Genomic DNA, 24631 nt, shown 5'->3' with positions numbered 1-24631 from the left:
CTTAACAAGTCTATTTAATATGAATGCTTTGCATAACTTTACATTCATTAAATGGCACGTTAAAATGTATAGGGAAAAAGGTGAAGAATCCAATCTCAATAACAATTAACCCTATAAATTACCCAGTATAAACCACTATGTATAGGAAAACCAACGTTCCTTCAAGGTCAAAAACATGAAGAGGTTTGCTGGCTGCCCATCTAAACTAACTCTGCATTGTGAGGAAGAAGTGTTTATATTCAAATAGGCCCACTCAAAACACTGACGGAGCAAAAAAAGAGTCATTGTATCAATGGGAAAAGAATATTACCTACCAAGGACACTAACTAACCTATACAACTCAACAATGATATATTGGACTCGGCCTCTTTTTAGTGAAACTCAGAAACTGGGCATATACAAGTCTAATATACATATATGACCAGAGTTAACAGAATGAGCTGAGAGTTTCCCTGGACGATATACAGGATTACAATAATAACGTAATAACTTGATAAGTCATATATGTGTGTTTTTTAATACAAATAAGATTTTTAAAGGGCCAACTCTCATGCTTGTATATATACTCTATAATACATACTCGCTAACTAGAACAAAATTTTAACTCAATTTGTAGACAGTTTTTTTTTAACATTTTTATTGGACTATAATTGCTTCACAATGGTGTGTTAATTTCTGCTTTATAACAAAGTGAATCAGTTATACATATGCATATATCCACATATCTCCTTCCTCTTTCGTCTCCCTCCCACCCTCCCTATCCCACCCTTCTACCTGGTCACAAAGCACCAAGCTGATCTCCCTGTGCTATGTAACTGCTTCCCACTAGCTATCTATTTTACATTTGGTACTGTATATATGTCCATATATACACTACCACTCTCCTTGTCCCAGCTTACCCTTCCCCCTACCTGTGACCTCAAGTCCATTCTCTAGTAGGTCTGCATCTTTATTCCCGCCTTGCCCGTGGGTTCTTCATGACCTTTTTATTTTTAGATTCCATATATAGGTGTTGGCATACGTTATGTGTTTTTCTCTTTCTGACTTACTTCACTCTGTATGACAGACTCTAGGTCCATCCACCGCACTACAAATAACTCAATTTCGTTTCTTTTTATGGCTGAGTAATATCCCATTGTATATATGTGCCACATCTTCTTTATCCATTCATCTGTTGATGGACACTTAGGATGCTTCCATGTCCTAGCTATTGTAAAGAGCTGCAATGAACATTGTGGTACGTGACTCTTTTTGAATTATGGTTTTCTCAGGGTATATGCCCAGTAGTGGGATTGCTGGGTCGTATGGTAGTTCAATTTTTAGTTTTATAAGGAACCTCCATACTGTTCTCCATACTGGCTGTATCAATTTACATTCCCACCAACAATGCAAGAGGGTTCCCTTATTTCCACACCCTCTCCAGCATTTATTGTTTGTAGATTTTTTGATGATGCCCATTCTAACAGGTGTGAGGTGATACCGCATTCTACTTTTAATTTGCATTTCTCTAATGATTAATGACGTTCAGCATTGTTTCATGTGTTTGTTAGCAATCTGTATATATTCTTTGGAGAAGTATCTATTTAGATCTTCTGCCCATTTCTGTATCGTGTTGCTTGTTTTTTTGATATTGAGCTGCATGAGCTGCTTGTAGATTTTGGAGATTAATCCTCTGTCAGTTGCTTCATTTGCAAATATTTCCTCTCATACTGAGGGTTGTCTTTTCGTCTTCTTTATGGTTGCCTTTGCTGTGCAAAAGCTTTTAAGTTTCATTAGGTCCCATTTGTTTGTTCTTATTTCCATTTCTCTAGGAGCTGGGTCAGAAAGGATTTTGCTGTGATTTATGTCATAAGAGTGTTTTGCCTATGTTTTCCTCAAAGGGTTTGATAGTGTCTGGCCTCACATTTAGGTCTTTAACCCATTTTGAGTTTATTTTTGTGTATGGTGTTAGGGAGTATTCTATTTTCATTCTTTTACATATAGCTGTACAGTTTTCCCAGCACCACTTATTGAAGAGGCTGTCTTTTCTCCATTGCATATTTCTGCCTCTTTTATCAAAGATAAGGTGACCATATGTGTGTGGGTTTATCTCTGGGCTTTCTATCCTGTTCAATTGATCTATCTTTCTGTTTTTGTGCCAGTCTTGATTACTGTAGCTTTGTAGTATAGTCTGAAGGCAGGGAGCTTGAATCCTCCAGCTCCACTTTTCTTTCTCAAGATTGCTTTGGCTATTCAGGGTCTTTTGTGTTTCCATACAAATAGTGAAATTTTTTGTTCTAGTTCTGTGAAAAATGCCAGTGGTAGTTTGATAGGGATTGCATTGAATCTGTATATTGCTTTGGGTAGTAGAGTCATTTTCACAATGTTGATTCTTCCAATCCAAGAACATGGTATATCTCTCCATCTACCTGCATCATCTTTAATTTCTTTCATCAGTGTCTTATAATTTTCTGCATACAGGTCTTCTGTCTCTTTAGGTAGGTTTATTCCTAGGTATTTTATTCTTTTTGTTGCAATGGTAAATGGCAGTGTTTTCTTAATTTCACTTTCAAACTTTTCATCATTAGTGTATAGGAATGCCACAGATCTCTGTGTGTTCATTTTGTATCATGCTACTTTACCAGATTCATCGATTAGCTCTAGCAGTCTTCTGGTAGCATCTTTAGGATTCTCTATGTATACTATCATATCATCTGCAAACAGTGACAGCTTTACTTCTTCTTTTCTGATTTGGATTCCTTTTATTTCTTTTTCTTCTCCGATTGCTGTGGCTAAAACCTCCAAAAAACTATGTTGAATAATAGTGGTGAGAGTGGACAACCTTGTCTTGTTCCTGATCTTAGTGGAAATGGTTTCATTTTTTCACCACTGAGGATGAGGCTGGCTGTGGGTTTGTCACATATGGCCTTTATTAGGTTGAAGTAAGTCCCCTCTATGCCTACATGCTGCAGAGTTTTTTTATCATATATGGGTGCTGAATTTTGTCGAAAGCTTTCTCTTTATCTATTGAGATGATCATATGGTTTTTCTCCTTCAATTTGTTAATATGGTGTATCAAATTGATTGTTTTGCATATACTGAAAAATCCTTGCATTCCTGGGATAAACCCCACCTGATCATATTGTATGATCCTTTTAATGTGCTGTTGGATTCTGTTTGCTAGTATTTTGTTGAGGATTTTTGCATCTATATTCATCAGTGATATTGGCCTGTAGTTTTCTTTTTTTGTGACATCTTTGGTTTTGGTATCAGGGTGATGGTGGCCTCGTAGAATGAGTTTGGGAGTGTTCCTCCCTCTGCTATATTTTGGAAGAGTTTAAGAAGGATAGGTATTAGCTCTTCTCTAAGTGTTTGATTGAATTCGCCTGTGAAGCCATCTGGTCCTGGGCTTTTGTTTGTTGGAAGATTTTTAATCACAGTTTCAATTTCAGTGCTTGTGATTGGCCTGCTCATATTTTCTATTTCTTCCTGGTTCAGTCTTGGAAGGTTGTGCTTTTCTAAGAATTTGTCCATTTCTTCCAGGTTGTCCATTTTATTGACATAGAGTTGCTTGTAGTAATCTCTCATGATCCTTGGTATTTCTGCAGTGTCAGTTGTTACTTCTCATTTTTCATTACTAATTCTATTGGTTTGTCTTCTCCCTTTTTTCCTTGATGAGTCTGGCTAATGGTTTATCAACTTTGTTTATCTTCTCAAAGAACCAGCTTTTAGTTTTATTCATCTTTGCTGTCATTTCCTTCATTTCTTTTTCATTTATTTCTGATCTGATCTTGATTTCTTTCCTCCTAACTTTGGGGTTTTTTTTCTTCTTTCTCTAATTTCTTTAGGTATAAGGTTAGGTTGTTTATTTGAGATGTTTCTTATTTCTTAAGGTAGGATTGTATTGCTATAAACTTCCCTCTTAGAACTGCTTTTGCTGCATCCCATAGGTTTTGGGTCCTTGTGATTTCACTGTCATTTGTTTTTAGGTATTTTTTGATTTCCTCTTTGATTTCTTCAGAGATATCTTGGTTATTAAGTAGTGTACTGTTTAGCCTCCATGTGTTTGCATTTTTTACAGAGTTTTTCCTGTAATTGTTATCTAGTCTCATAGCGTTGTGGTCAGAAAAGATCCTTGATATGATTTCAATCTTCTTAAATTTACCAAGGCTTAATTTGTGAACCAAGATATAATCTATCCTGGAGAATGTTCCATGAGAACTTGAGAATAAAGTGTATTCTGTTGTTTTTGGATGGTGTGTCCTATAAATATCAATTAAGTCCATCTTGTTTAATGTATCATTTAAAGCTTGTGTTTCCTTATTTATCTTCATTTTGGATGATCTGTCCGTTGGTGAAAGTGGGGTGTTAAAGTCCCGTACTATGAGTGTGATACTGTCAATTTCTCCTTTTATGCCTATTAGAATTTGCCTTATGTATTGAGGTGCTCTTATGTCGGGTGCATAAATATTTACAACTGTTATATCTTTTTCTTGGATTGATCCCTTGATCATTATGTAGTGTCCTTCTTTGTCACTTGTAATAGTCTTTGTTTTAATGTATATTTTGTCTGATATGAGAATTGCTACTACAGCTTTCTTTTGATTTCCATTTGCACGGAGTATCTTTTTCCTTCCCCTCACTTTCAGTCTGTACGTGTTCCTAGGTCTGAAGTTGGTCTCTTGTAGACAGCATACATATGGGTCTTGTCTTTCTATCCGTTCAGCCAGTCTGTGTCTTTTGGTTGGAGCATGTAATCCATTTACATTTAAACTAATTATTGATATGTATGTTCCTATTATCATTTTCTTAATTGTTTTGGGTTTGTTATTATAGATCTTTACCATCTCTTTTGTTTCCTGCCTAGAGAAGCTCCTTTAGCATTTGCTGTAAAGCTAGTTTGGTTGTCCTGAATTCTCTTAGCTTTTGCTTGTCTGTAAAGGTTTTAATTTCTCCATCAAATCTGAATGAGATCCTTGCTGGGTAGAGTTATCTTCGTTGTAGGTTTTTCTACTTCATCACTTTAAATATGTCCTGCCACTCCCTTCTGGCTTGTAGAGTTTCTGCTGAAAGATCAGCTGTTAACCTTATGGGGATTCCCTTGTATGTTATTTGTTGTTTTTCCCTTGCTGCTTTTAATATTTTTTCTTTGTATTTTATTTTTGATAGTTTGATTAATGTGTCTTGGCGTGTTTCTCCTTGGATTTATCCTGTATGGGACTCTCTGTGCTTCCTGGACTTGATTAAGTATTTCCTTTCCCATATTAGGGAAGTTTTCAACTATAAGCTCTTCAATATTTTCTCAGTCCCTTTTTCTCTTCTTCTTCTGGGACCCTTATAATTCAAATGTTGGTACATTTAATATTGTCCCAGAGGTCTCTGAGACTGTCCTCAATTCTTTTCATTCTTTTTTCTTCTTTCTTCTGGTCATTTCTGTTTCTTGACCTCAATAGTGGTTACACAAATACGTTTACTCTGTCATAATTCATCAAGTTATGTACTTATAATTTGCACATACAGGACATATAAAAAGCTTATTTCAAGAAAGTAATGTTTTCACTTTGAAGAATATGAAAAAAAAAAACTACACGTAGGAAAAGAAATAACCTATGATCCACCTTTTTCCTTCCCACATTTCCAGGTATTATTGTTAATTTTTTTTTTTTTTTTGGCGGTACATGGGCCTCTCACTGTTGTGGCCTCTCCCATTGCGGAGCACAGGCTCCGGACGTGCAGGCTCAGCGGCCATGGCTCACAGGCCTAGCCACTTCATGGCATGTGGGATCCTCCCAGACCGGGGCATGAACCCGTGTCCCCTGCAATGGCAGGCGGACTCTCAACCATTGCACCACCAGGGAAGCCCCTTATTATTAAATTTTGAATGTATTTTTTTCTATATGAATCTATCATTTTGTTATAATTAGGATAATACTCGGTATACAATTTTATATCATGCTTCTTTAAACTCAGCATTATGAACGTGTTCAGATTTGTTAACGATCCTTCATAAAATCAACTAGTAATTACCACATAATAGTTTGAGTGTATTTTTCATATGATTAACAAGGTAATAAAAATCGAGAAGGCTTTCAATTTCACTAAAAACTAAACATCAGAAAGTATTGGTTTGTTTTTAATTGGGGTATAGTTGTTTCACCATGTTGTGTTAGTTTCTACCGTACAGCGAAGTGAATCAGCTATATGTATACATATATCCCCTCTTTTTCAGATTTCCTTCCCATTTAGGTCACCACAGAGCACTGAGTAGAGTTCCCTGTGTTATACAGCAGGTTCTTACTAGTTATCTATTTTATACATATTAGTGTACATACGTCAATCCCAATCTCCCAATTCATCCTGCCCCCCCTTACCCGCTTGGTGTCCGTATGTTTGTTCTCTACATCTGCCTCGCAAACAGGTTCATCCGTACCATTTTTCTAGATTCCACATGTATGCGTTAATATACGATATTTGTTCTTCTCTCTCTGACTTACTTCACTCTATATGACAGTCTCTAGGTCCATCCACATCTCTACACCTGACCCAATTTCATTCCTTTTTATGGCTGAGTAATATTCCATTGTATATATGTACCACATCTTTATCCATTTATCTGTCGATGGGCATTTAGGTTGCTTCCATGACCTGGCTATATCATAAATAGTGCTGCGTGAACGCTGGGGTGCATGTCTCTTTTTGAATTATGGTTTTCTCTGGGTATGTAACCAGTAGTGGGATTGCTGGGTCATATGGTAATTCTATTTTTAGTTTTTTTAGGAACCTCCATACTGTTCTCCATAGTGGCTGTATCAATTTACATTCCCACCAACAGTGCAAGAGGATTCCTTTTCTCCACACCCTCTCCAGCATTTATTGTTTGTAGATTTTTTGATAATGGCCATTCTGACCGGTGTGAGGTGATACCTCATTGTCATTTTGTAAATTATAAAAATAAACATTTAAGTTCAACATGTACCTCAAATTATTATGCTATGTGAGTATGACCACATTTTTAATGAGTGAATGGTCTACAGTGTATATATGTTAGGGCTACAGCCCCAAAAAGAGTGTTACAGAAAACAGCATTAGAGGTGTTCCCAGAAAATGAAGTGAATAATAAAAACTGCTTAAGCTATTGGAAGAAAGTAACTTTTCAATCTAGGTGAAGGCAGGGATAAATAATACACAGCAAACAAGATCAGTAACTAAAAAGCAGTTAACTACAAATAAACTAGCACGTAGGCCAAAAGGACAAGTACTAGACAAAGCATATCATCACCTACCAAATCCACCACTCATGTCTGACACAGCAGCAGTGTGCTGGGCAGCCACTTCCAACTCATCAGAGTCGGCACAGAGAAACGGTATTTGCTGCCTTTGACCACACGTCATTTGATACAAATGGCTAATTTAGCCTCTTCACTGTGGTGTGAGACCAGGTACCCAGCACCAGATACTGCAGCCAGCAGTACTGAAGGACAGTTTGATGAATTAACAAATCAGTATAATCATGATTTAATTCTGGAATGTAAGTGGACCAGGTAGAACCTTAAAACCAAGGAACAGGGGCTTCCCTGATGGCGCAGGGACGAGTTGAGAGTCCGCCTTGCCGATGCAGGGGACATGGGTTCGTGCCCCAGTCCAGGAAGATCCACATGCCGCAGAGCGGCTAGGTCCGTGAGCCATGGCCACTGAGCCTGCACGTCCGGAGCCTGTGCTCCGCAACGGGAGAGGCCACAACAGTGAGGAGCCCGCGTACCACAAAAAACAAACAAACAAAAAAACCAAGGAACAAAAATGTCAGTCTTTATCACTGTCCAAATCGACATGTATCAAATGCACACCAAGAAAATTGACACTTACACAAAAATATTAGAAAAATACCAGAACCACCACAATTGGATAAACACTCGCCTCCTTTGTTTCCCTTGAAAAGAGTGACGAATTTTTACTACCGTCCAATACAGTGGCTTCAAACTTAGCCGTCTACCTGACACCTCAAAGTTCATGTCCAGAACTAGACTCCTGATCTATCGATCGTGAAAAACTAAAATAAAATAATAAAATTTCTCCACACACAGGCTTCCCCATCTCTGTTAACCACAACTCCATCCATTACTTGCTCAGGACAAGTAACAGGGAGTCGTCTTTTTCTCTCTTCACTCTGTCTTCAAAATACACCCTGGGTGCGCTCATTCTTACCATCTCCCCCATTACCACCCTTCCACTTCACCACCCTCTATCAGCTGGACCATCACGGTCACATCCCTAAACTGGCGTCCCTGGTCTGCCCTTGCCCCATCCCATCTACTCTTAATGCAGCGGCAAGTGATGCTAGCACATTGCAGATCAGACCCCGTCTCCTTCCACTGCTCTAAGCCATCACTAGCTTTCATTTGGCTCCTCAGTGCCCACAAGACCCTGATTCTATCCACTGTCACCCTCCTGAATGCTCAATTCCAGCTCTCCTCCTCACTCATCCCACCCTAACCACAGGGACCTTCCTGGTGCTCCTCAAACATGCCAGCTGCATCCAGTGCCTCAGCATCTTTTCACATGCTACTCCTGTTCACATCATTCCTCCCAGAGATGCCACACATCTCACTCCTTCACCTCCTGCAAGAATTCTGTTCAAATGTCACCATCTTAGTGAGACCCATGCTGACCACCTACTAAAAACTGCAGCCCCTTCTAACACCACCACCCTCCCCACTGCCTTACCCAACTTTATTATTCTCCAGGTCACTTATATTTACTTATAATAACTTACAATATTTATCTCCCTCCTTCACTGAAATCTAAGGGCTATCATGGCAAATGTCTTTGTTTTATTTACTGTTCATATAATGGTGACTACTAAGTGGGAAATACTCAGTAAATGTTTTTGAATGACCACGTTCCATATAACCCTAAGGGTCCATTCAAGTACCTAAGAGAATCTGAAAATTCCGTTCCAGCTTTGTAAAAATATATTTTTAGTCATGTAATAATTGACCAACACACTAAAACATATGCAAATAGTATTATCAAATGCTGACACTTTGGAGACAGCCAATGTAATAAAATATGATGCCAGAAAAACTTGTTTATGGGCCTCAGAACAAAATTTTTCTATTATATCTATTTAATTGAACAATACTGTGAAAATCTGAGTAAATCATAAGAAATCATTACTATTTAGAACTACTTCCTTATGTGATTTAGGATTTACTCTATATTTTGCATCCCTCAAAAAACTGAACCTCAAAAATTAACTGGGAGATACATACTAGGCAACAACTGTTATAACATCTGATTTCAAATTTGCTTCCTGAAAATAATTGTTTTCATGTACTGACTCTGTAAATGTAACAAAATCAGTAATTTGTAATACACAAAAAAATAGTGCTTTTATCTGTTTTAGACGTTACAGTTTGAAACAAATTCTAGCCCCATCCCAAAAAGAACTGATTATTTTTTAAACAGTTCTAAACCTACCAATCTAGTGCATTCCAGGGTTCTGTACAAACCAAACTTCCCCTTTATTTTCCACAGACATATAAGATTTCTATAAGAATGTATTTAGTAAAAATATAACTATTTGTGTGTATTTTCAAGAAGTTTACCAGTCACAGGCTCTGATTAGAATCCCAATCACAACTCAAGGATCATCAGATAGCTTAAATGAAGTGTGATCTCATACTCAGGTTTTACATACAAGGACATGATACTGTTTAAAGATGACACTTAGTTTTGGATTAATTGCTCATAAGATGAAAGGATTTAAGTCTATTACAGAAAAATAACTGAAAGTTGAATAGCTAGGAAACTAGGAAAATAATACAAACTTGTTAATACTGATAGAAGTTATAACTCACATTTTTGTTAATAATATTTACTCATTTTAACAATATTTGTAAGTTTCAAGCCATGTAATTTTTTGGTTTTGTGTTCAAATGTAGACTTTTCACTCTTATACCTTCAGAGACGAGTTGCATAAATCAGTTGTTAAAAACACTAGATTCATCTGCTCTGACAATATTCCCTGCTAATTTAGTCAATTAAAAATTTAGATAAAAGTGGGGGGGGTGGGAGATGAACTGGGAAATTGGGATTGACATATATACACTAATATGTATAAAATGGATAACTAATAAGAACCTGCTGTATAAAATAAATAAATAAAATAAAATTCAAAAAAAAATTTAACTTAACTTCTAAAACTAAAACATACTGCACCTTTCTTTGTGAAAGAAGAACTAGCCATTTTATTCAAGAGGAGTACTAATGTCCAATTACAGATAATTTTATTACAAAATTGGCATTATTCAGAAACAAGACCAGTAAGTCAAGACAATCATTTAGTCCTACAACAGAAGTGTGAATTAATAAATGTAAGTGAGAACTACTAAGCCAATGAGCAATGACCATATCATATACTTTGCTCAGTTGTTTTAAAAATCATTCAGCTCTACTTGTGACTGACAGAGGTCTATTATTCATGATGCCACTGGCATGACATCAGGCCCAACAGACATACATAGTAACTTTGATTGAACATATAATTATTTAATTAAGTATTATAAAGTTATTAAATCCACAATAACTTTTACTGTGTCCATGTGCAGAAAAGAGTTACCATGGCAGGCCTGACACCACTCTCCTTCGAAAGGCCTGCTTACAAGGCTGGACCTTAGCTGGTGTCAGGACCTGGATTTGGGGAGCATTCCCACCATTCCCTAATTGATGAGAGCTACTCACTGTGCCTAAACTGGGTAAACCATGTGGTTTGTGTTCAACACCTGCTTTCCTTCTGGGAGTCTCTACTATGCAGAGGCTGCCACGTGACCGACTCCCAGTTAAGTCTGAGGACCGAGTCTCTAACGAGTTCCCCCGGAGACATTTCACACGTTGTCACAATTCAACCATGGTGGAATTAACCTCACGCTGACTGACTCTACCAGGAGAGAACTCTAGGAAGCTTGCACCTGGTTTCCTCTGGACTTCGTCCCATGTGCCTCTTCCCTTTGCTGGTTTTGCTCTAATAAATCTTAGCCATCAGTATGACTATATGCTTAGTACTATGAGTCTTTGTAGGAAATCACCAAACTCAGGAGTGGTCTTGGGGACCCTGACACAGTCCAGTGTAGGTCCAAAGAAGAGGACTTGTGCCTTAAATCTCTTTATATTTCTTAGAATATATAACATACTCTTATACATAAAAGATGCTCATATTTTGTGATTTTATATATTATCCTCCTAACATATCCAAACCAGTCTAAAGATGTGTTGAATCTCTACTTCAATGTGACTTAACATTGGTGAACCAGTTAAATGGCAAAAATACATGTGATAATACACATACAATTCAAACAACAAATGAAAAGTTTTGGGCAGGTTCAAGTAACAGAGTTGGATAGAAGATTGATTACTTTGACCATTTACAGTCTGCAGCCCTCTAATTTGTTTTAATGATGTCTTGGTAGTTCTCTGCCTGCAAATATCCTAAAGAAAATCCTGGGGCTTCCCTGGTGGCGCAGTGGTTGAGAGTCCACCTGCCGATGCAGGGGACATGGGTTCGTGCCCCGGTCTGGGAAGATCCCACATGCTGCGGAGCGGCTGGGCCTGTGAGCCATGGCCGCTGAGCCTGTGCTCCGCAACGGGAGAGGCCACAACAGTGAGAGGCCTGTGTACTGCCAAAAAAAAAAAAAAAAAAAAAAAAAGAATATCCTAAGCATTCTTAATTTGAATTTCTTTTTTTGTTAATTCATCCATCTTTGGAATTTAGCAAAATATAACATATTTCAGTTGTGAGTGACTGATAAAGACGGCAGGCATTTTATCAAGCTTCTGTGTTATTTAACAACAGTTCTGTGATTGTCAAATAAATGATCCATGCTTCCTTATACTTTATACAATTCCTTTAGAACCAATCCTACCTATTGGCCAGCAGATCAAAAAGACTGTCACAGAAAACAGTGATATAAAAGAAACACTGAAATATGATAAAAGAAGGCCCAAGGGATGAAAGGAGTGAGTTGGAGAATATATCCAGGTTAAAGAAAGTTTCAGGCCACCCCTGATGTCAAAGTACTTTTCTGGTCTTGATCTGTCATAACAAAAAGAAAAAAAGGTTCTTACTATTTTTAAGGCAAACTTCTTTACTCAGCATAGAGATGTTATATCAAATGCCAATTATGCATTTCAAAAAAGCAAAGAAATACAATGAATTTTTATAAAACACAGCAATTCAGTGACTCTTTTTCTTATAAAGCCTCTATTTCCAGAAAAAAAAACTTTATAGCACTAGAATGCATACTTTACCATTATGTATGACCAACAATATTTTTTAAAATATTACTAACATAGAAAATATAGATCATTAAATTAGTGAAGAGTCAAACGCATGGGAAAAGTCAGAGTGGGAAGTAGCCTCCAGAGGTCATCAAACCATCCTCCTAAAACACCACACATTGGTAAGTCCCTGATTCAAGAAAAAGCAATGATTCCACCATCCCACTTGATGGAAGGGGACTTCTGTTTTGGCTTTTGGGAGGTGGGGAGACTGAAGGGAGTAAGGCAGAGACTGGCCATTCCAGAATTTTTCTTCCGTTCCATTCCCAGTGTATTCAGCATTCATTGTGTTACTTCGGTCGTTTATTTTAGTGGCTCTACTCACTGCCACTAATACCACTGGCAAAAGAAGAACATTATGAAGTTTTCTATTTAAATCCCTTGTTCAATTGCCTTTCCTTTGATGTATGCTTTACCAACAGAGTTTATAATCTTGTGAAAGTTTATGTAGTAGTGAGATCCAGATTCTCAATTCTGTATCTAATCCCCAAGTCAAGCCATCTTTACTTATCAAATCAAAACTAAGTTATAAAGGAAAAAGTGATGAGCATTATTTTTCTCTTCAAAAGGAAACAAAAAAATCTATTTTATAAAGACAAAGATAAGTTGACACCAGTTTAATACAAACACTGCTTAACTGTCACCCAAAAGCTGAGATTTTCTTGTTTCAGGTTATAATTTTCATTAGATGGAAATGGCAAAGTTATCATGACTTCATAAAAATTAACTGTAGAATTAGAATCATGTAATTATAGATAAAAGTTAAATTTTAGAAGTATCAGGGGCTATAACAATGAAACATTCTAAACATTATCCACTACTTAAGACAAATTTTAAGTGTGTTTAAACAGAAGGTGAAATGTGCAATGCAGACTAAATCAGTGTAGAGTAAAACCCAATAGTGTACATATAGATAATGAAGGGATCAGAGAAGCTGGTTAAAACTTATAATGAAGAGAGAACTAGTAAGAATATAGCAACCTGGCTGAAATTGATATTCATTAGGGTACTCTTCACATCAATAGGGAGCATTTGGATGCTGTGGTCTTTATCAGTGTCCCAGCTGGTAATGGTTGAAGGTTAATGCCTTACCCCATTCTGTTCAATTTTCTATCCTAATTAGCCCTCCAAATCTATAGCTGTGAGCACCAAGTGTCTGTGCTCAAAAGAAACTAATTAATGCTAGCAAATTAGATCAAGTCCAAAGATCCAACAGCCAAACTCTTAGTTAAATGCTCCTTGTTAATAGGAAGTGTAGCTGTCAATAACTGCTGTTGGTGACTATAATGAGGCATCTTTTTTTTCATTGAAAGTGATTTCATTTCTCTTTGTCACTGGAAAAGCTGTTCCATTCCCTTCACAAACCTAAGTTGCTGGCAGCCTGACCCAATTCTTATGATCAGCCAGGTTGAAATGACATGGAAAAAAAAAAAAAAAAAAAACAGAAAAGCTTTCCTACATAATCATGTTTCAGGCATTTAGCAGAAAATCAGATCACTTATTAGAATTCCTATATCTTTACTCAAGAACTGCACAATTAGGATGCATAATGCTTTTATGTAAAATCCTGTAATTATTTAATAAAACAAAGGCTATAAATAATAAATAAACCACAATGGAAGTGTTCTGATTCTAAATTCCGTCTTATTGTTCAGTTTAAATGTAGCTGTTCTGCTCCCACTTGAGCAATGCCAGTTTATGTTCTCTCCTAGTTCACATGGTTAAACGGGAAGATAATACTTTTATAAAATAATCAATTTTAGATTCTAAAACACTGTTTTGGACCATATGGCCTGACAAAAAATCAATATATGATTATCTATAAAAATTCAAATACTCAAAGATCATTTGTTATAACGTGTTCTAGTAGGGACAAATGCATTGAAATAACTCAAATGGATCTCAAATTTTAAGACGCTTTCAGTCTTCAGAAGATTTTAAGTATGGTATAAAAAAAAAGTCAACATCCTAAGTAACTTAAGTTTTGATAAAGAAGCAAAAACTAAACATTTTCTTTTCTGTACCATTACAAAGTAACAGGTGTGTAACACAAATATTTTAAAGTTATACTATATTTCTTTCATTTCAAAGACCAAAAACAAAGTTTCATTGTCTAAGAGCAAAGCAAGGGTAGTTCTGAAACCCAAACTCGACTATTTCACATTTTCATCTGAATCATGTAAGAAGCCTATAATTGAGTTATCTAGCTTTCTTTCATTCTAGATATCAGAATAACGTGTTACAAAACCCTATAATTTTGTTATCCATTTTTAAGTTTTATCCTCCCTCACTTGAATCAGGATATTTTTTTAAAGTCCTATGAGGCAGGTGGAGGGTTACCTCTTGAGACCATCAGCATGACACCCGCTGACGCCAGGTGTGCAGTGAACCCTACCCGCAGGTGCCAATGGAGTAACTTCTGACATCTGGGGGTGGGGGAAAGGAAGGTGCTCTGATTATACAACTAATTCATAATGAAAGCAAGACCATCAAATGATACTAATAAATTACTGATAACTTGTTAATAATTTACAGATGGATTTAATTCAAACCTAATTTATAGGTGGATCTAAAATGGGAATAGCTCATAATAAATCATTTAAGAAATGACCATCACACAATGTCAGTTCTGAGGAACTATTCTTTTATTGCCTTTGTCCATCAGTCCCAGAGGTCATTCTCTAAGGAGATAGGATCTAAGGGACAGAAATGTGCCTAGCACCTAAATGTTATTGACACAGTCCCCAAACTACAGCTGACACAGCCTGGCTTCCTGCAGAGAAACTTGCAGGGCACTGCAGCCCATCAGCCCCACTAAGCATTACTGTGGTCCCTCAACGAAGGCTACAGGGCTGCCAGGAAAACAGTCCATGTCAGCACAATTTTACCACTGTTTCTTTGCCGTGGACATTCCAAGAGGAAGATTTTTATGAAAAGACATTTCTACTATAATACTGCTATCTGCTTTTCTAATTACCCATCATTTATGGCCTCATTTTTCATCTTCTATGCCTTTGTTTATATTTTTCACTATAATATTACATATTAATCAACATATCTCTAGATTTATAGAATACAGGCATATTTTATATTAAAAAACATTTTTCAAAGAATATGTGCATATGTGGGTGTCTAGTGCATGCATTTACATAAATATCTGCTGCTCAGAAATGTAGAATATAGAGAAATTTTTAAAAAGACTTGTAAGTACTACTGGGATTCCATTAACAATTCAGTAATAGACAACAACACCAAAGAAAATCATCTTAGACTATATTCCTATATGAATATGTTGATAGAGGAAAAACAGGCACACATTACATTTGATGCTTCTTCTTTCCCTATCAGAATCACCAGAATAACTTGTTTCTCCAAAATATGAATACAAGTTTTTCTCTATATATAACTGTACATCTGGGAAAAAATGCTTTTTACTAGGAATCTGGGAGAATATTTTTAAATTGTAAATGAATTGAACACTGCCTGGAAGTTCTGAAAGCTGAAATACTGGTATCTGAGTGAAAGGGTAAGAAGCAATTCATACATATTAATTCACTGACTACTTGATTCCAAGGCTAAGGATTAAATTCAGATCATGTTATAAAAAACGTATTTGATCTTCATATGAATATTTGAATCTTACCTTGAACTTGTTCAAAACATCTCTCTCGGGCCTTTTCTCTCATTATTTTGGGGATCAAAACATCTTTTTCGACATGTCTGAGATGATGCTCTGAAAAAAAAAAACATCTTCCTTTATTATAGTAAAGTCTCAGGTAAATCACCAGTTTAGGGGAAAAATAAGCACTCTGGTCTACTTAAAATAAAAGCCTATGCAAATATATTAAAAAGTGACTCTTCTATGACCTCATGAAATTGTGATTCTTTAGTCGCTGAAAATCATTCTAAATATTGTTTTATATACAAAAGAAAAAAATGTGAGAGTGTAGGTAACATCTTTCTAAAACACTCTGCAAACTACGTTGCAACACTTTTATTTGATAACACATTCCATGTAGTCTTGGCAAAATTAAAGTCATAAAGTGTTATAATTTTTTAATTCATATAATCCACAAAAAGAGGATTTTTAGCAATACAGTACTGAGATCCAAGGATAGATGAAGAGATCCAAGATTAAGAGACATGTGAGTAGTTTCTCTACCCAGTAACAAGAGTAGCTTAAGAAAGAGCTGGCAGAAGAAGAAAAAATGGAACTCGTGTGCATAGAAGAACAAACTACAGGAGGTTTCTGTGCACTTTAAATAGAACTACCTCAGTTAGACTAAAACAGCAGCCGGAGCACCTGCTCCAAACTCCCACCTGCTCCTCAAATTCCTAGAGAACCCTGAAATCCAAAGGGGTAAGTATCCTCCAAATGATCAGGAATTCTGAAAGGCAAAAGGCAGATGAGATCAGATTAAAGGAGGCAATCTTATCCCCAGAGTTTTTTCCCAGGAAAAAACTGATACCAAAAGTAGGAAGCATGCTCCACGCTCTGAAGCAGCAGAAACGGGGAGAAGGAGACATCCCTAGAGGAAACCAAAGCATTAGTGGTCGAAATACCGCAGCAGGAGCCAAAGGAGGTCACTCTTCTGCTGCCTTCAGACCACAGGTAAAATAAGTAAATACAGGCACTTATCTCCAAAACATCAGAAAGTCTCTCAGTATCTACCTAGTGACACTTAAGACCAGGAACCCCTAAACTTTTTCTGGTTCCCAACATCCTCTGGATGCAGCTATGAAGTGATACAGTATTTGTAGAGAGGGTAAGAGGGCATCTCAAAAAGCAAACAAAATCAGCAACAACCAAACAGCCAAGAATCACCTAAATTTGTTGAAGGACAACACAGTGAAAAGGAGAACCCAACTGTAATTAAGCAAGAAGTAAACAACTCCTAAGAGGGTGAAAAGAGTAAAGAAAATAAGATTTTCAAATAAATATAATATACTGAAGCAAATAAAAGACATGAGTCCTCAGAAAGAAACAAATCATAGGTCACCTAAATGCACTTTGATGAAATATCTGAAGTTCAAAAATCCTAAAAGCTTCAAAAGGGAAAAAAAAAATCACCACACAGAGGAACAAGGACCAGATTTACATCACGTTTCACGGGCAAGATGTGGATGCAAGAAGATAATGATGAAATAACATCAAAGTTCTGAGAAAGAATTACTTTATATCCAAGAATTCCAGAGCCAATTAGAGTGAAATTAAAGATATTTTCAGATATGTAGGAACTGAAAAGTTTATCTCTTTCAACCCCACTGAAAAAGAAGTGATCTTTATCACAGTGCGACAAACCAAGCCACTAATCCAATGTGGTGATGGAAAACAAGAACTCTTCTGTATGCACAGGGAGCCCATGGGCAGGAGTTCAGGCAGGTAGAGCAGAAGTGACTCTTCTCTGCTTCTGTGTCTGGGGCCCATCTGGGAAGACTCCAGCCACAGGCTCTGACTTCAATAGCTGCAAAAGCTGGGGCTGGAGGATTTACTGTCAAGAAGACTTCTTTCTTCACATATTTATCTGATATGCGGACTGGAAAGGCCAAATCACCTACACAGGGTTCAGCGGGTAGGTGGCCTTTTCTGAGCCTGTTGTGGAAGCCATGCAGCCTTGTTCCTGCTACCTTATGTTGATTTCAAGTCACTGGGCTCAGCCTACACTCCAGTGGAGGGAGAGGGCCACATCACACGGAGCCTGAGGGAGGGAAGATACTGTTGTAACCTTCTTTGTAAAATAAAATCTGCCACAAGAAGTAATAGAGAATATATTCTGATCAAATAAAATTAATCCATGATAAATATATAAGTCATATTAGAAAACATACATTTAAATTTACATGTTAAAACCATAGAGTACTTGAACAACATCATCAATTAACTTGACCTAATGTTTATAGAATACTCCACTCAATAACAGCTGAATATTTACCAAGATAAACTATAGTCTGGGCTATGAAACAAATCTTAATAAGTGTAAAAGAACTCAAATTATACAAAGTATGTTCCCTGACACCAGTGTATTTAAAGTAGAAATGAGTAAAAAAAGGATCTCTTGATAATCTTCAAACATTTGGACACTAAATAACACACTTTAAAATAACCCATGGGTCTAGGAAGAAATGAAAAGGGAAATTAGAAAGTATTTTGAAATGAAAGAAAATATAACATATCAAAATTTGTGTGATGCAGCTAAAACAGTACTGATAGAAAAATTTATAGCACTATAAGTTTACATTGGAAAAAAAGGATGGTCTTAAATCAATGACTTAATCTTCCACCTTGAGAAATTAGAAAAAGAATAAAGAAACACAAAGCAAAGAAAAGAAATAATGAAGACCTAAGCATAAATCAATGAAATAGAAACCAAAACAAACAAGCAAAATGATAGAGAAAAGCAAAGAAACCACAACTGGTTCTTTGAAAACATTATTAAAACTGATAAACCACTTTGCCAGTAAAAACAGGAGGTCACAAAGATCAGAAATGATACACATTTTTATATAATAATAATGTATTTAAGTGATCTTTAAATGTAGGTCAATAAATTTGACAATGAAGATGAAGTGGACAAATTCCTTGAAAAACACAAATAACCAAACCTAACTCAAAAGGACATATAACCAGTAGAGCCCTATATCTATTAAGAAAATTGAATCTGTAGTTAAAAGCTTTCTCACAAAAAAATTCGAGACCCAGAGAGCCTCACTGGTGAATGTGTCCAAACATTTAAGAAAGAAATAATACCAATTTCATATGAACTCTTTCAGAAAACTGCTCTGAAGCCAGCATTACCCTGATACCAAAACCAGATAAAGACATTACAAGAAAAGAAAACTACAGTCCAATATCCCATCATGAATACAGATGTAAAACTCTTTACAAAAGATGAGCAAATTGAATTCAGCAATACAAAAAAGGATAATACTTCATGACTAGGTGGTGTCTATCCCAGGACTGCAGCTTCATTTAATATTCAAAAGTCAAGAAATGTAATTCATCATATTAAAAAACTAAAGAAGGAAAGACACATGGTTATGACAACAAACCACAGAAAATACATTTGACAAAAACCTAATATCCATTCCTAATTAAAACCCTCAATACAGTAGGAACAGAAGGAAACTTCCTCAACAGGATAAACGGCATCTAAAGAAAAACCCACTGCTGATATCATGTTTAATGGTGAAACACTGAATGTTTTCCTCCTAAAACAGGGAACAAAAGATAAAGAAGTCTGCTCTTACCATTTCTATTCAGCATTATACTGGATGTTCTAGCCAGTGCAATAAGGCAAGAAAAATAAAAGGCTTCCAGATTGAAAAGGAAAAAATAAAACCATAGTTACTCAAAGATCATATAATCATCTATATAGAAAATCCAATAGAATCTACAAAAAGTTACTAGAACTAGTACATGAGTTTAGCAAGGCTTCCCAATACAAGATTAATATACAAAAATCAAATGGAAATGACATAATAAAAAGTCAGAGGGCTAGAAAATAATTCAATAATAATCTTCCAATCTATAAAATAGAAAATGGCTTTTTAAAAAATGAAGTGGGGCCTCCCTGGTGGCGCAGTGGTTGAGAGTCCGCCTGCCGATGCAGGGGATACGGGTTCGTGCCCCGGTCTGGGAGGATCCCATATGCCGCGGAGCGGCTGGGCCCGTGAGCCATGGCCGCTGGGCCTGCGCATCCGGAGCCTGCGCTCCGCAACGGGAGGGGCCACAGCAGTGAGAGGCCCGCATACTGCAAAAAAAAAAATTAAAAAAAAAATAAAAAAATAAAAAATAAAAAATGAAGTGGGGCTCAGGAACCTGCAAGACAAGAAGAAAAGATCTAACACTGATTTTGCCACAGTCTCAGAAAAAGAGGTAAAAAGAATGCACGGTTGAAAAAATATTTGAAGAAATGACTGACACCTTTACAAACTAGTCAAAAGACAAAAACCAATCCATTCAAGCAAACAGTTAAAAACCTAAAGAAATACACACCCAGACAAATCATAATCATACTTCGGAAAATGAGAAAGAAAAATCTTCAAGGTGCAGGACAGAAGCTGAGACACAGATGTAGAGAACAAAGGTATGGACACCTAGGGAGGAAAGCCACGGTGGGGAGGGGATGGTGGTGTGCTGAATTGGGCGATTGGGACTGACATGTATACACTGATGTGTATAAAACTGATGACTAATAAGAAACTGCTGTATAAAAAAATAAAATTCAAAAATTCAAAAAAAAATCTTCAAGGCATCAGAGAGAAATATAGCAGAACAAAAATTCAAAAGTCAAAGCCTTTCTCTTCAGAAACCAGAGGCCAGAAGGAATTGTCACAGTATTTTCAAGTACTAAAAGAAAAGACCTGTCAATCAAAAATTCTATAACCAGAAAAAATGTTTTTCAGGATTGAAGATAAAATAAAGATAACTCAGAGGAAAGGAAGCTAAGGTAATTTCTTGCCAGCAGACCTGTTGTAAAAGAATGGCTAGAGGAAGTTATTCAGACAGGAAGGAAATATTAACAAAAGGAAACTCAGAAAAACAGGAATGAAGAAAGGGCAACACAAAGAATAAATGTAATAAACTATTCTTTTCTTGAATTTTAAAAATTATTTTTGACAGAAGCAAAAATTATAGCATTCTCAATGTATATAGATAATATTAAAGATGACTTCATGATAAAGGAAAGAGGATAAAGCAACTTTGGTGGTAGTAAGATATCTACATTCTATTTGAAAGATAAAATGTTGATGCTAGTAGACTGTGATAAACTATGTATGCATAATGTAATCTTTAGAACAACCACTTAAAAAAACTAAGAAATAAATTCAGAAACCCTACAAGTCAAATGGAATGGAGTTAACAAGACGGTAGTAACAGAAAGATAGCAGGAAAACCTCCTGACACCTGGAAATTAAATGACATACTTCTAAATAATTCATAAGTTGAAAGAGGAAGTAAAAGAATACACTGACCTGAATAAAAATGAAAGCATAACATATCAAAATTTGTAAGACAAAGCTGAAGCAGTGCTTATAGGGAAATTTATAGCAATAAATGTTCATTATTTAAAGTCTCAAACCAATACAGTTGACCCTTGAACAACACGGGTTTGAACTGTGAGGGTCCACTTATACACAGACTTTTTCTAATACATGGGTACTACAGTATTACACAATGGCAGTTGGTTGAATCCACCACATTTTATTAGGACAGCATTACTCAGATACCAAAAGCAAAGCAATATTAAAAAAAAACCCTAATATCCTTCATGAATACAGATGCAAAAATCCTCAACAAAATATTAGCAAATCAAATCTGGCAATATATAAAAAGAAAAATACACCACACCAAGTGAGCTTTATTCCAAGGATGCAAGGTTGGTTCACTATTTGAAAAACAATCAATATGATCTATCATATTAACAGTGTAAAAAAGGAAAGCCGTAAGATCACATCAATTGACACAGAAAAAACATAAAATTCAACACTATTCATTAAAAATGAACAAACAAAACTCAGTAAACTAGGACTAGAAAGGAACTTCTTCAATCTAACAAAGAATCTGCAAATAATTTATAGCTAACATCATACTTAATGGTAAAAGACTGAATGCTTTCCCTTTAAGAACAGGAACATGGGGCTCCCCTGGTGGCGCAGTGGTTGAGAGTCTGCCTGCCAATGCAGGGGACACGGGTTCGTGCCCCAGTCCGGGAAGATCCCACATGCTGCGGAGCGGCTGGGCCCGTGAGCCATGGCCGCTGAGCCTGCGTGTCTGGAGCCTGCGCTCCGCAACGGGAGAGGCCACAACAGTGAGAGGCCTGCATACCACAAAAAAAAAAAAGAACAGGAACATGGAGTAAAACTGCATAGAACCATACACACAAACATATGCATGTATATAAAAACTGGTGAAAACCGAAAAGGTCTACTGTCTAGTTAACAGTATTGTACCAACATCAAGTTTCCTGCTTTTGATATTTGTACTACAGTTACATAAGATTTCACTGTTGGAGGAAGCAAGGTGAAGGGCACAAGAGACTCTACACATTAGTATTTTTTATAACTTCTGTGAGTCTGTAATTATTTCAAAATAAAAAGTTAAGGAAAAAAAACTTCTAGAAGAAATCATAGGAGAAGATCTTTATGTATTTGCAGAATATTTAGACTTGCTTACCCTCGACCATAAGAAAACAATCCAATTAGAAACGGGCAAAATATATGTATCTGACAAAGGACTTGACTCTAGAATATATTTAAAAACTCCTAATTATCAATAACAAAAATACAAACATCCCAATAAAAAAGAGGCAAAAGGCTACAGTGGACATTTCAAAAAGAAGATACACAAAACTGTAAATATATACATGAAAAGGTGCTCAAAATCATTAGTCATTAAGAAAATGCAAATGAAACCTATGATGTCATGTCACACCCACCAGAATGACTAAAATGAAAAACACTAATGACACCAAATGTAAGGAAGAAACATGGAGCAACTGGAACTTTCATACATGCAGGCGGGAGTGTGAGATGATAAACTTCTTTGGAAACCTGCTTGTTAAGTTATAAAGTTAAATATACACCCAGCCTATTTTTCACTCCCTAGGTATTCATTTACCCAAGATAAATGAAAATATATGTCCAGAAAACAATGTGTACATGTCAGTTTATAGAAGCATTATTCATGACAGCCCCAAACTGGAAACAACCTAAATGTCCACTGAATACTATTTAGCACTACAAAAGGATGAACTACTGGTTTACTCAACTTGGGTGAATCTCAAAAATTATGTTGAGAAAAAGAAGCCAGACACAAGAGTACATACCATAGGATTCAAGAACATGCAAAACTAATCTACAATTATAAAAATCAGAACACTAGTTATCCATGGGCATTGAGACGGATATTCTCTGAGGGATGTCCTGTTTGGGGTGTATGCATTTATCAAAACTCACAATCTGGGCTTCCCTGCTGGCGCAGTGGTTAAGAATCTGCCTGCTAACGCAGGGGACTCGGGTTCGAGCCCTGGTCCGGGAAGATCCCACATGCCGCGCAGCAACTAAGCCCACGTGCGCAACTACTGAAGCCCACACGCCTAGAGCCCGTGCTCCACCGCAGCGAGAAGCCTGCTCACCGCAATGAAGAGTAGCCCCACTCACCACAATTAGAGAAAGCCCTCATGCAGCAATGAAGACCCAAAGCAGCCATAAATAAATAAATTTTAAAAAACCTCACAATCTGTAAATTTCACTGTATTATATATTTTACTTCAATTGATAATATGTTAACTTTAAAACATGATACAAATCTATACTCACAGTGGGTGATTTTAACACATTAACTATCAGAAATTAAATAATTAAGTAGACAAGTTTTATAACCTTCTCCTTCAAGATACTATTCATCTTTTATTAGATTTATTTCTATCAGGAAAGGTATCTTTTCATAAATAATATGTAATTATTTATTGCTGGTATGTAGGTCCAACTAAATTTTTTATATTGTCCTTGTAACCAATACAACCTTACTTAATTCTCATTAATTCTAATACTCTGCCAATAGATTCTCTTCTAATTTCTTTTTTTATATAAATTTATTTATTTATTAATTTTTGGCTGTGTTGGGTCTTCATTGCTGCACACAGGCTTTATCTAGTTGTGGCAAGCAGGGGCTACTCTTCGTTGTGGTGGTCTCTAGGCACACGGGCATCAGTAGTTGTGGCACACAGGCTCAGCAGTTGTGGTGCATGGGCTTAGTTGCTCTGCAGCATGTGGGATCTTCCCGGACCAGGGCTCAAACCCGTTTCCCCTGCATTGGCAGGCAGATTCTTAACCACTGCGCCACCAGGGAAGTCCTCCAATTTCTATATAGACAATCATCAGGAAAGCTCTGTACCTTTTTTTTTTCAATTCTGTCTATGTCTTTTAGAAGAACAGTGAGTAGTAACCAGCAGCACCTGTCTTGAGTGCTCAAATTTTGCTTAGAATTTTTGAAGTTATCCTCATGTTGAGAGATCTGCCTGTGACTTTACTCTCCTATCTTTGTGTTGTTTTGGTATCAAAGTCACATTATTTAAACAATACATTAGGGACGACTTTTTGTATTCTCTGGACCCCTTTGTATAAAAATCAAGATTATTACCAGTCCTTTGAAAGTTTGGTAGAAGCCACCTGTGATGGTTAGCTTTATGGGTCAATTTGGTGAGGTGCTAGTCCCCAGGTATTCACACAAACACTAATCCAGCTGTTGCTGGGAAGGTATTTTGCAGATGTGATTAACATCTTTAATCAGTTGACTTTAGGAAGATCATCCTAG

The 24631-nt window shown here is 36.5% G+C and overlaps 1 protein-coding gene across 4 annotated transcripts in view; it reads right to left on the bottom strand.

Moving 5' to 3' along the window:
• The window catches only part of CMC1 (C-X9-C motif containing 1), a 124721-nt gene that overhangs the window by 33267 nt on the left and 66823 nt on the right, over nucleotides 1-24631 (bottom strand). For 3 of the 4 annotated variants that reach the window (XM_060110941.1, XM_060110943.1, XM_060110942.1), the window contains exon 2: nucleotides 15956-16045. In XM_060110941.1, the coding sequence (XP_059966924.1) occupies nucleotides 15956-16045 (90 nt within the window). Of the gene's footprint in view, nucleotides 1-15955; nucleotides 16046-17871; nucleotides 18012-24631 lie in introns of all 4 variants that reach the window. The other variant, XM_060110944.1, reaches the window with a different exon arrangement.

This window comes from Mesoplodon densirostris, chromosome 10, assembly GCF_025265405.1.
Source record: "Mesoplodon densirostris isolate mMesDen1 chromosome 10, mMesDen1 primary haplotype, whole genome shotgun sequence".
Lineage (NCBI taxonomy): Eukaryota > Metazoa > Chordata > Mammalia > Artiodactyla > Ziphiidae > Mesoplodon > Mesoplodon densirostris.
The sequence above is the reverse complement of the archived record's forward strand: the minus strand, read 5'-3'. Positions and strand labels throughout refer to the sequence as shown.